General features: G+C 41.7%; 1 protein-coding gene across 4 annotated transcripts in view; it reads left to right on the top strand.

The window, feature by feature from the left end:
• Nucleotides 1–12,844, top strand: part of col4a2 (collagen, type IV, alpha 2) — a 78,241-nt gene that overhangs the window by 33,754 nt on the left and 31,643 nt on the right. For 3 of the 4 annotated variants that reach the window (XM_085250497.1, XM_085250498.1, XM_085250496.1), the window contains exon 4: nt 3,853–3,933. In XM_085250497.1, coding sequence (XP_085106623.1) covers nt 3,853–3,933 — 81 coding nt within the window. Of the gene's footprint in view, nt 1–2,414; nt 2,421–3,852; nt 3,934–12,844 lie in introns of all 4 variants that reach the window. The other variant, XM_085250499.1, reaches the window with a different exon arrangement.

The raw sequence follows: 12,844 nt of genomic DNA, 5'->3' as shown, positions 1-12,844 counted from the left end.
GTGTGGTCTGAGTGTTATAAACAAATGCAGAACTTCATTTATATCTTAAGAGGGCGTCCTTTTTTGCGGAACCACTGTTTACATTTACACACGTGATTGTAATTGTGAAGCTGAGCAGACCACTGAAAGCAGTTCACAGAACATAAAAGATGATCATGACTGCAGTCATAAACGAGAAGCCGCGGATCACCAATCAAAGTAAACCGGGTCTCAAGGAACAGCTGTGGCTCACGGGAATTGTTTCATGTCATATGTGCTGTTGTGTGACAGCACTCATAACAAAGGCATGGGAAGAGGTTTTCATCTGTACTCTGAAAGCATTTTGTGAATTGAAAAAAGGAATAAAATTGATGTGTTCTTTAATGAGAGACATTTGCTCTTTGAATGTGCAGAGCTGTTTCTGTTTCATTCTTGCTTATCATGCCTGGGTGTGAGACTTATGATTACAGTAAAGGAGTTACTTATAACAAAAACCAGTCAGTTTTTCTTTGTGTGCAGACTCTGATGAGCTGATCTGCGCTCTGATGCTCACTGGTCTTTGTGGAGCTGAATTATACAAGATAAGCAAAATTTCCGCAACAAACCCTAGGCACAATAAAGCAATTGTAAAAAGATCGACAAGGAAGTTTGTGAATCTAACCAACTTTATCATCTTAAATTTACCTCGAGGTCTGCTACCCTTGATGCCACCTAAAATGGCCATGAACACCACCAGCTGCTCTGCACCAGTCCAACATAGTTCATTACTGTAACTCGAATTGTGTTTTGCAAAACACAATTCAGCAACACATCATGTGTAGATCCAATATCTGATATCTGATTTGCTTTGAAAAATTCTTACCTTTCCTTGCTTCTTCCTCCCCTCACCCCCAACCAGTCACAGTGGCTGGCTGCTGCTCCCTGAGCCTGGTTTTGCCAAAGGTTTCTTCCTGTTAAAAGGGAGTTTTTCCTTCCCACTGTCACCAACTGCTTGATCATACGGGGTCGTGTAATTTGGGGGGTTTCTTTCTAATACTGTTGGGTCTATGCCAAACAACATAAACCCCATTGAGGTGACTGTTGCTTGAAGTAAATTGTTGCTGTAAAATATATCAGAATTGAATTTGTCTTTCTTACTGTCTCAGTGCGCCCCAGGGCAGCTGTGGCTACAATTTAGCTTGCCATCCCCAGTGTGTGAATGTGTGTGTGAATGGGTGAATGACTGAATGTAGTGTTTTGGGTCCATAGGGACTAGTAAAGCGCTATACAAATACAGGCCATTTACCTTTTTTTCTTTTTTTTACCATTTACGACACTGGGATGACATTATTTGGTAACATCAAAGAACTCATGCGACACTAATATGTATTAATGTGCTTATCAGATTTGATTGCTCATTAATTCAAGGTGATGGAACGGCAGATCATTTCTCTCCATGCGTAGGCCATGCTGCATGGTGGTCTGGATTTATCCGTTACTTTTCTGATATGGTGTGATCTAGTGCAACATTTCATATGGTAAATAGGGAATTGTTGGTTTTTGTCTTCATATGTTACTATTTGTGCTACTATATTCTGTCGATTGCTTCTTAAAAGAGATCCCATGTCCATCAGCAGTAGGAGTAGTAGATTTTAAATATTACTTAAATCTACAACAAATTAATGCTTTGCACTTCTTCTTTTATGCTTTTCGAAAAACAAATGAACTACACCACAGTTATTTTGGAAGCACATGACTTTTAGAGGCAAGTCTAGAGACAGCTTGGCTGTGTCCAAACACAGTGAGCCCAAACACACTTTGGGATAGCGTTGCTATCAACTTACTGGTTTAGTGAAAGTATGTTGCATTTGTTTTTTTCTTAATATAATTTGAGACAAGCATGTCTCAGTATTTTTTGATATGATGAGTTATTGTTCCACTATTTCGAGTGGGATTGAACGGATACAAACAAATGCACCTGCACATTATCATGAACTCAGTTTCCAAGGCGTGCAAAAGCTATGGAAAAGGTGATTTGACAAACTGCGGGTTATTGTGACTGTGGGTGGAGAAAACAGGATACTGTAGCGCAATCCTATTGTCCTCTGCTGAAACGGCCATCAGCTATTTTGAGCCTGTAACCTAAGGTTGAATTGATAGTGCATTGCTCCACAATGTGTAATTGCCTATATGGGACCCATTCCTTTGTGAGTCTATCTGGAGATGACGCAATCTATTGTCTGTGCTTTTGGACTTCCACCCTAATGTGGAGAAAGGTCATTCCATGACTCTGTTACATCCTTATTCTGATTGAAATCACCTTCCTTTTTCATGTCTCTTTTCCTAAAATTAAAAAAAAAAATTCCTGTCATACAGGTAATCCCTCTGCATGGGATTGATTGATGTGGATATACTGCGTTTCAAATAATCAGATGAAATGTGGGGCATAAGGAAAGCATGCAGTTTGCTGGAGTCTGACACCACATGCAGGCTAAATTAAATCCATTGAGGCATCAAACAGTGGTTTGAAAGGAACTCCTCAGATCCACTGATTGTTAACAAAGAAATGCAGCCTTGTGCATTCCATAAGGGAGAGGAAGAGGGTCTTTTTGTTGGAGATAGGGGACCAATAAAGGACGATGCCTCTATGGTAAAAGAAGGTCTTTGTGCATGAACAAGGTCTCAATGTGGCCTTTGTAAATAGGGCTGCTGGGATCGGCTGTCAAACTAAGGAGGAGAATCATTCTGATTCTTTATCTGCCACTTTGTTGCCATTGTGGGCATAAAGTCCTCATTTAGATTTTTTTTTTTACGACAGAGAGGGGGGATATTGAGGCATTTGAGGCTTAAGCAGGCTATGGTATGGGTGTGTGGGTGGAGGACGTAGGTAGGGAGTGTGAGACGTCATGAAATACATCAGCTACATGGCAGTTTCTGTAACATCTGTATGTGCTACTAAAATGCCACTGAATGGCCTTTTACCCTAGTTCCCTAAACATTGCTACCTTGGAGTTAATACAGCAACCAAGCCTTCTGTGTTGGTTTGATTTGTTTTACTCTCGGCCTTGCTGGGTAGAAGTTTAATGGAACGTTTTAAACTGCTCTATTCATATCATACAGTTCAATGGAAGCAGTGCTGGGTGCTTTAAGGCATCACAAATGAACTTGAAAATATATAAAAAGAGCAGCTGAATTAGTGATCTCAAATTGAGCAGATTTTTTTAAAGTCCACGTTTTGAGGTATCGAGGCTTGAGGTGTGGTTCTGTACATGTTATGTTGTGTTCATGGTTTTGTCGGGAGTTCAAATGTTTCTGCTTCAGAGGCAATATGTGCTCGAATTAGACCGTGAATGGGGATTTTATTCAAAGCACAAGATAAATGTGAAGTTGTATCAGCCTCAGCTCTGACTTGATTAATGCCTCAAGCTTTCTCAGTTAGCTTAGGGTCTTGCCACCTCTGACCTGTGGGTTGGCAAAGCTGGGGAGTGGCTACTTTCACTTTCTTTCTTCTGGTCTGTGTTGTGCTTGTGTCATGTCTAGGACAGATGAGCCTGTGATGGTGGGTGGCTTGGTTGGTATGCAGACATCTAAGGGCAGATTGTTCCCGTCTGTGGCTGGACCCAGCTTCTTCTCCTTCTTTTTTTTTTCTCATAAACAGACGACCATCCATTATGAATGAATGTCCTCTGTGACTCATTCGAGCCATTTCCAAAATACCCTTTCTGCAGAAAACACTTAGATACACAACTGTGCAGACAGTAGTATACACAGTCATCCGTGCTGATATAACAGAGGTGCTGGCGTGATCAGCAGCGTACACAAACACAGATAGTCACTCCTGAAGTGCACAATATGTAATGTGGGCTTTTTTTTGTGTGTTTTGTTTTTTTGCAGGGTGGGAAGAAGCACAATGTCCCCTGTGGTGGAAGAGACTGCAGCGGAGGCTGTAAATGTTTCCCAGAGAAGGGTGCCAGGGTAAGTTTCCTACATTAACTACTGTTCCAAGTAGCTCTGCAAAGACCGCTCTCTCCCTCCCTCTCTGTCTCTGTCTTTTCCCTTTTTATTTTCAGTGTTAACCAGCTCTACCAGCTGCTTTTCAATCTGGAATACCATTTAAGGCCATGATCACACATGATGGTGTATTTAAGTCTCAGGAAACGATGAACTGACAGGCTGCATAGGGGCCAGTATAAAATAAATATGATTTTCTCTAACCTATGAATCCTGTGAAAATCAGGGCTGTAAATGAACCCCCAGCAAGTTCCCTTTAATTGGACCACAAGCATCAATTCAACTTTGAATAAATATCAGGTTAGCCTGATATTTGGGTGCTGTGGATGCACAGCAGCCACGATGGGGTAATAACCCTTGTGTCATGTGAGGTGGTCACTGTTTCCAGCTCAACTCAACATCAGTGTCATGCCCGATCATAGCCTTCTAGTCATGTTGTGGGGAATCAAAGTGTCACAACAATGCAAAGTTAACATATCAGATAATCAGTCTATTAAGACTATTTCACCGTATGGAGGATCGCACTGCTGTAAGTCATTAGTTTGACATATTTATCACCCTTTCTTCTAGTCTAAGAGTTGAATTTCACATCATTAACCTCTGTGAAAGAAAAGGTCAGAGAGGAAGAAGAAGTGTCTGAAGTGAGGGAGAGCAAAAGAGAAAAATGAGAGAGGGTTTTAAATCAGAGAGACAGACATAGACTAAACACATTGAGATAACACGCTCAGAGCGTGTCAGGGGTTTCTGCATGACTAAATGCTGTTTTTGCTTCTGACACATGCTGCACAAATCATCAGATGGCTTTCTGATTATTACACCAGGGGCTTTACCTTCTTAAAATATCAGTGCTTTGAAAAAACCAGCGTCTACTTTCCACAGCAAACGAAAACACATATTTGGGTGTTGAAAGAGACGTGATTTCATTTGTTCTGCAAAAAAGTTTTTTTTAATAATAAAGCAGTTGGATTAAGTGGGATGTAAAGATATGCTTCATGGGTTATCTGAGCTTCCACAAGCTTAGAGAGGAATCAACATATATTCCTCTAAAATCTTAGTTACATACTGAGCTCATCCGGAGATCCTCAAACAAGGATCTGTTGGTTGAGAACTGTGACCTGAGATCATTTTACTAACAAAACCACAGTATTTCCCCATCTCAGTTAAGTGTTTTTGTCTCCTTCACCTAACCACAGATGTGCACTCAAATCTCTGTCCTGGGCTCTGTTCACCCACATCCATCATAGCGACACAAGTGTGTTCAAGTTCATAAATGTTCATTTACCCCCCTGTTAAAGTTCTCCCTGAACACCATCCTGCCCATGAACGCATTTTTAAATACTCAAAAGACATTTCGGATTTTTGTGCATTTCAAAGACGAACTTTCCAGATGATTAACTGGCCAGCTTCCTTTTGTTTCTCTGTTCTTCCGAAGACTGCTCGTAGGATCCATAAACGTCCCAGCTTAGCTCTCTAATGTGGTGAAGACCATTTACTGAAAATCCAGACTTGTAAAACCTCCCCCTTGCGAGAAAGAACACCTCCTGAGGGAGATGACAACAGGACCTGACAACAGGAATTTCATGCAACTTGACTTTGGCATCCACTAAGAATTTACCAGACCAGCTTTACAGTCGGTCTGACCTTTGCTGTGGATGCAGGAAAGCCTGTAAGAAGCCAGAGTGGGAACTTCCACATTCCGCGTCTGAAGGATTCATAAGTCTGACGATCAGCAGACCACTTTGGCTTCCTCCTGTCTTTCACTGATTTACTGTGCCAACCAGGAGCGAAGGAAAAAACTGTCATTGTCCAGTGCTGCTGTAAGTGCTAAGACAGTGAGTTGTTTTCCTTCCTTGGCATAGTTTGTGCTTCGACTGTAAAAACAAGAAAAAATATCACAGATCAGACATCCTGGTCTGCGAGAGATGAACTACACAAACATTCGCCAAAGACAAGCGGTCTCTAAGCCAGAGGAAACTAGACTCCACTTCCAAGAACACAGGCATTTTACGTTGTCCTTGTTTTTGTTTTGTGCATATTGTAACACATCCAAAATGTTGCAGAGGTTTTTGCTTCACCCCAGTTGTTGCACTTGTCTATGAACATACTAGAAACTAACGTAGGTAGGCCCCCTCAGATCTGTTTCTCCCTCCTGCATCTCGTTCCAAAAACATTTCTTCCGAAAACGTCCCCCTGAGGCAAGTCATGGAGAAGAGCGCTTCACTGAATGGGTCCGAGTCATCCTGTGCAGCTGTCTGCTTTGGCTGCGATTTCACACAGCTGTCGCGATTGGACAATGGTTGTTAACAGAGAAATGGCGGCCATTTGCGTCAACATGATGCGTTAGTGGAGCAGAATCATTTTTTGTCCAACTTCTCCTGTGACATCAGTGTTGTTTGTGTTCTAGTTTTAAGAAAATAAAAATTGAATCTCAGATTTCATCACAGGACTAAACAAATGCCAAAGCCTCACTTCGGTAACGTTTGTACGCCATCGTATTTGCCAAACCAGGACGTGTTTGTGAAACTGCATGCTGTGTGTGTGTTTTATACCTCACATAATCCTCATATTTTAAAACTTGTTGACTAAATTTATAAAAACCGACTTAATATTTAATTCAGTATGACCCAAAATGAATAACTGAGCCCATGAACTCAGCAGGAAAGTGTTAAGTCGCATCAGAAAACCGTTTACCCTTGGAGCAAAAGTCTTCTTCCAACCATAACTATCGCCATCTGGCGGCTTCAGATAGAATGGAGGTTTTAGATGCTATCTTTTAAGATAAAAACAGAAGATGAAAGCAATGCAAAAGGGAAACAATAAAGTTAAAGTTCAGACAGACATGAGAGACAGAGAGAGCGTGAGAGAGACTCAAAGAATGAAAGAGATTCTGGGTTAGACTAAATATGCTAATTTCAGGGCTTTTCTGAGAGCGGAGACGGCGTGCTTCCAAAAGTCCTCATTGTTCTTTTGCGTCATTAGTGGATTTTTTTTTTCATTTCCAGTCATGAGAATGGTAATAAAATTGGCAAATAAGTACCCTAAATTTTAGTAATGAGGAAATAAGTTAGGACCGCAAAGCGTTTGAAGTAATTCCCAAGACTTGGCTTTATAACCGAGGAACATGAGCACAAGTGTAATCACAGTGTGATCAAATAAAGGTGTAAGCAGTTGTGCAAGCTAGTTGGGGTTATAAAGAATCCATTTTATGGTTTTGAATGCCTCGAGAACCAGGATGACATTAGAAACTGAACACACATGCTCACTTTTAACAGATCACTTATATGTTTAGTGCTGGGAGGGATGAACATGGAGAAACACGTGCATCGAAAAGAAAAAAAAGACAAGCCACGATTTGGAAACCATTAGAGGCAGTATGCTGGGAGACATGGTGTCCTTTCCACCATAAGAAACACTGTTATGCGTTGAAGAAGGAAAGGAAATGACATATTCTGAGGAAACTGAGCACAATGACAGTCCACTGATCTTTTTTTAATATAGACGCCCTCTGTGTCGGTGGGAACAAGTTGGTCTCTGTTTGGTTTCATCTATAAATGGTTAAGATTTCCTCGTTCCATGAAAACAAGTGCATACCTACATTCTTAATCTAGTACCCGAGCCTGTTTTATACTTTCCTGTCTGCTTAGGGATGGCCACTGACAGGAATGCTGCAGGCGTCATCATCATTTTGTGACTCCTCAATATCATGACATTTGCACACACTTTCATGGTAAAAGCAAGGATGTGTTTCTTGCACCTTGTCTTCAGAATAAACTCTTGAACTTACATAATTATGAACTCTATTTGAGCTCTCAGAGCTGAATTTTTCAGCAGTGGTCAGTAACACAGATCAAACATGACTGCCTAAATGATAGGAGGATATGGGAGGTGAGTTAGTGAGCATATTTACTGGCAGAGGCATCTTTCCAGTATATATTAGTAACATGCTGTAGCTTCTTACATGATTTGTAATGGCAGTTTTTCCTCAAACCTGCAATCAGGAGCCTCATCCATGCCCGCAGTCCCTCTCCACTGGCCCTGACCTTGTCAAAGAAAGAGCTACTAACTGTGGAGTAATGGTGCAGTAGATGGGAGGGGAGGGAAGCAAAAACCTGTTGCTATCACTAAAACTCTTGGATGGGAGGATTTTATTTTCCTAAGATTCTTGGAAAGAGGAATTCAGCAGGGATCACAGGTTGCGAGTGCCCTGTGTGAAAGAGCCTGACAAACAGACAACAACCACCTGTTGTATGTAGCTGACACATGGTTACAAAATAATCCAGACTCCAGTTTTTTCATCGTTGTCACACTTAAATGTTTCAGGTCATTAAAGAAATTTTAACATTAGACAAGGGTAAGGCAAGTAAAAACAAAGTGCAGTTTTTAAATGATGGTTTCATTCAGAATTAGCTATCCGAACTTTCACAGCAGAAAGAGAACTCTGATGGACAACGAACAGGACAAAACATGCGGTCTATAATTCACATAATGAACATCACAAGATCAAATCATATTTTTCTAACCAAGTCTCTCTCTGGGTCTGCAAAAACAAAAATGTCTCCTTCTTGTTTTTTTTTTTTGTTTTTTTACTGACCCGCTGTCCTCTAACCAGACGGGGTCCAGTTTTAGGAGCCTTAAAACGTGTCTCACTCTCACGTTTTGGGAAGATAACTGCTTTTAGGAATGGGATGTCTATTGTGTACAAAGGAGGGCCTCGTGTACACATACTGTGCACATACATAAAGGCAGGGCGAAACATCAACACTGACACATACTTACTCATATACCTGTATAAATTAAAAAGTATTGCAGTGAGGAAGATATTGATTGATTCCTTAGTAACAGAGTCCTCCTTGAGTCTCGCCAGTTGGCAGCAAATGTGGGAAAAGGGAGGTTTTTGCTACTTATTTTGAAACCACTATCTTTAAAAAAAGGGGGGGGGGGGGCAGGGACCAAAATAACTTTAATTTCAGTCATTTCTGTGTGAGTACGTCCTCAACAGGTCATCAGTTAATCACAGGACTAACACAGAGAGACAGAGAATCATTCAGGCTCACGTTCACACCTACAGCCAATTCAGAATCACCCGTAAACCTAAAAAACATGTCTTTGTTTCCATAATGGTGGAGTGAAAATGTACCGTTTGGAGAAAAACATAAAATAAAGGACATCTAACCCCTTTATTTTAGTGACCAGCTATATATAGTATACTAATAAACACAGATAAGATGAGAAAGAGTCCAATCTTAACAGAAAAGTTTACCTTTCAGTAGTAAATCTAACTATGTACTAAATTCCAAGAAGAAATATTTCCTTGTGTTCTAGCAAGAGTGTTCATTTTTGACTTTGTCCTGAAGCTTTACCAGCTTTTATTCTTGAGCACATGTACATAGTAACTTACGGTGGCCCTGAGAGGCCAAACAGACTGCAGCTTAAGAAAACACCAGCAATAAGAACAACGCTGCAAAAGCAACGGAAATAGGAAAAAACAAAACAGAAATAGGAAAAAAACAGATTTCCAAAAGCACAAGGGAAGTGTTTCTGGGAAAGCAATAACCCTGACGGACCAGTTGCAGGAAACAATATATGCCACCGTAGTAACTTCTGTTACAGGACAGAAAAATCTGCTATTGGCAGTTACACTCAACAAAAATATAAACGCAACACCTTTGTTACTGCTCCCATTCCCCATTGGATGGACGTAGAGACCTAAAATTCATTCCAGATACACAATATAACCATCCCTCCCAAACAGTGGTCACAAATCAGTCCAAATGTGTGGTAGTGGGCACATCTGCTATATTGAGATAATCTATCCCACCTCACAGGTGTGCCACATCAGGATGCTGATCTGACATCATGAGTAGTGCACAGGTGTACCTCAGACTGCCCACAACAAAAGGCCACCCTGGAATGTGCAGTTTTTTGCGCTATTGGGGGTCTGGGGACCCAGAACCGGTCAGTATCTGGTGTGACCACCATTTGCCTCATGCAGTGCAACACATCGTCGCATGGAGTCTATCAGATTGTCAATTGTGGCCTGTGGAATGTTGGTCCACTCCACTTCAATGGCTGTGCGAGGTTGTTGGATATTCGTGGGAACTGGTACACGCTGTCGTATACGCCGGTCAAGCACATCCCGAACATGCTCAATGGGTGACATGTCCGGTGAGTATGCCGGCCATGCAAGAACTGGGACATTCTCAGCTGCCATCTGCCCTGAACAATGTGAACCATGATTCATCCGTGAAGCGCACACCTCTCCAACGTGCCAGACGCCATCGAATGTGAGCATTTGCCCACACAAGTCTGCTACGGCGACGAGCTGGAGTCAGGTCAAGACCCCGATGAGGACGACGGGCATGCAGTTGAGCGTCCCTGAGACGGTTTCTGACAGTTTGTGCAGAAATTGTTTGGTTGTGCAAACCAATTGTTCCAGCAGCTGTCTGGGTGGCTGGTCTCAGACGATCTTGGAGGTGAACCTGCTGGATGTGGAGGTCCTGGGCTGGTGTGGTTACACGAGGTCTGCGGTTGTGAGGCCGGTTGGATGTGCTGCCATATTCTCTGAAACGCCTGTGGAGACGGCTTATGGTTGAGAAATGAACATTCAATGCACGGGCGACAGATCTGGTTGACATTCCTGCTGTCAGCATGCCAATTGCACGCTCCCTCATTGCTTGTGGCATCTGTGGCATTTTGCTGTGAGACAAAACTGCACATTCCAGGGTGGCCTTTTGTTGTGGGCAGTCTGAGGTACACCTGTGCACTACTCATGATGTCAGATCAGCATCCTGATGTGGCACACCTGTGAGGTGGGATGGATTATCTCAATATAGCAGATGTGCCCACTACCACACATTTGGACTGATTTGTGACCACTGTTTGGGAGGGATGGTTATATTGTGTATCTGGAATGAATTTTAGGTCTCTACGTCCATCCCATGGGGAATGGGAGCAGTAACAAAGGTGTTGCGTTTATATTTTTGTTGAGTGTATTTAGTAAACAAGCTAAGAAATCCTGCTTTTTTCTGCCTCAGTCTGAATTCAAAAGTTCACTTTTTCAATAAATTTAAAGAAATTAAGTAAATTCTTCTGTCATCACTGGAAAGTCCATCTACACGGCATGAGAAGGGAACAACAGAAGGATTAGGAATTATTTGGACAGATGCATAAAACCTCTGGCAAATTGAACTCATTCAAAGGTCATGTTTCCTCATCATGGAAGGAAATCACAGTCTTATGAAATTAATTTTCACTATAGGTTGTTGGCCTTGGTAAGAAGACACTCCCTCCTAGTGCTCTTTTAGTTGCCATCTGTAGCTTGACTGTGTTATCACCAGCCAACACATGGTTTGAGTATACCTAAGGACAAATTACCTTGAGATATTCTGTTTCATGTTGCTGCTGGAACTGTGAACTTCAGCATACTTTCACCCTTTTTTCTAAAATTTTGGACATCAGAGTCACTTTGTGTCTTGAAATAAGCCTCATACCAGTTTTGGGACAATTATTTTCCAGTGGACACTTTCCGGTGCCGTCCATCCCCTGCTGAGTTACACTGAAAAGGACATTCAGACTCGCACCACGATCACATCTGTCTGGACTGTAATCTCATGATAGGAACGCGGGGTCAGGAATTGTTATGGTTGGCGATGAAAGGTCTCAGGGCTGTAGGAAAAATGTGACCAGTTTTTCTGGGTCACAGCAACGATGCCATGTGTTCTCCATCAGGCCTTGTTGTGAAACCTACACTGGGGGTGGGCTGCTGAGGAAACTATTAGATCTCCTCCAAGTAGTTTCATATTTATTCCTACAGCATTTTCTAAGACAAATACATGTCCAGAGATGTGAGAAATTTGGCCCCACATCGCAGTGTAAATGTTGTGTAATATATGAGTACCCCCCCCCATAACCTAAGGTCAAGGTACATTCCCATCCTTTACTCATACTCAGGCTCTCAAATTGCTATAATTTACCGTAAACCTATGCAATAAACTATTAAGTGAGTAAACCACACACACATGCATGGATCTTTGCCCTATCCACCAAATGCAGCTGAAATGGCAGCGGGTGCTAGATTCCCACGTGGGAAAATGAAGAAAGAAAAAAAATCTTCCATTCTTCAGTTCAAATTGGATTCTGGGCTCAGCCAATTGGAAATTTTTTTGCAGGTGCAGAATGAGACCCTGAGGATTACATGGGTATCCCTGATAGTTATTTGACTGGCTGACCGCCATGTCAGCTAAGGCCAAGATCACAGCTGGGAGTTTGACTATAAATCTAATTTAGCAGATCTGGAACCTTCTATTTCTGTGTCTTTTTTTGTTAGTATTTAACTATTCATCAGCACTCATAACATTTATGAAAAATGCTATATCCATTAAGCTAAAACATACACACAATACACAGAGGTTACAACAATTATTTTTAGGATTTTCTTTGTCTAACTGTAGATTTGGTTAGCCAAACAAAAGTTAAGAGTGGTGTTATTCAGCTAATGGGATAATAGTTGTGCCAGTTCCAACCTCCTCCTGCCCGCCTTCTGTTCTCTGAGATCTAAAGCAGGTGGACGCACAATCCAATAAACACAGTCAATTTTACTGGCTCGGAGTGGACTCACACGTTTCCAAATATCATGAAAAAACACTCAAACGGGGGCGGGAGACTTCCAAATGTGAGCAAACGTTTATGTTTCTTACTGTAGACAAAAATCGTGAAAGTTGCAAACATATTGTTTCAGACAGAAGAAGTTGCGAGCATCTGTCCTCCAGTCTGACGAAGAGCTGATGTGCTCAAAAAGTTGGTTTTCGTGGTCCCATAAAAAAAGGTAAAACTGGAACCACACAGCGTGAAAGCATCTGTCCACAAACCAGACTGC

This window comes from Mchenga conophoros, linkage group LG16 (assembly GCF_057382185.1).
Source record: "Mchenga conophoros isolate Kocher_MC1m ecotype Shallow Benthic linkage group LG16, M_conophoros_male_GT1.1, whole genome shotgun sequence".
Classification (NCBI taxonomy): Eukaryota; Metazoa; Chordata; class Actinopteri; order Cichliformes; family Cichlidae; genus Mchenga; species Mchenga conophoros.
This window is presented reverse-complemented; position numbering and strand designations above follow the sequence as displayed.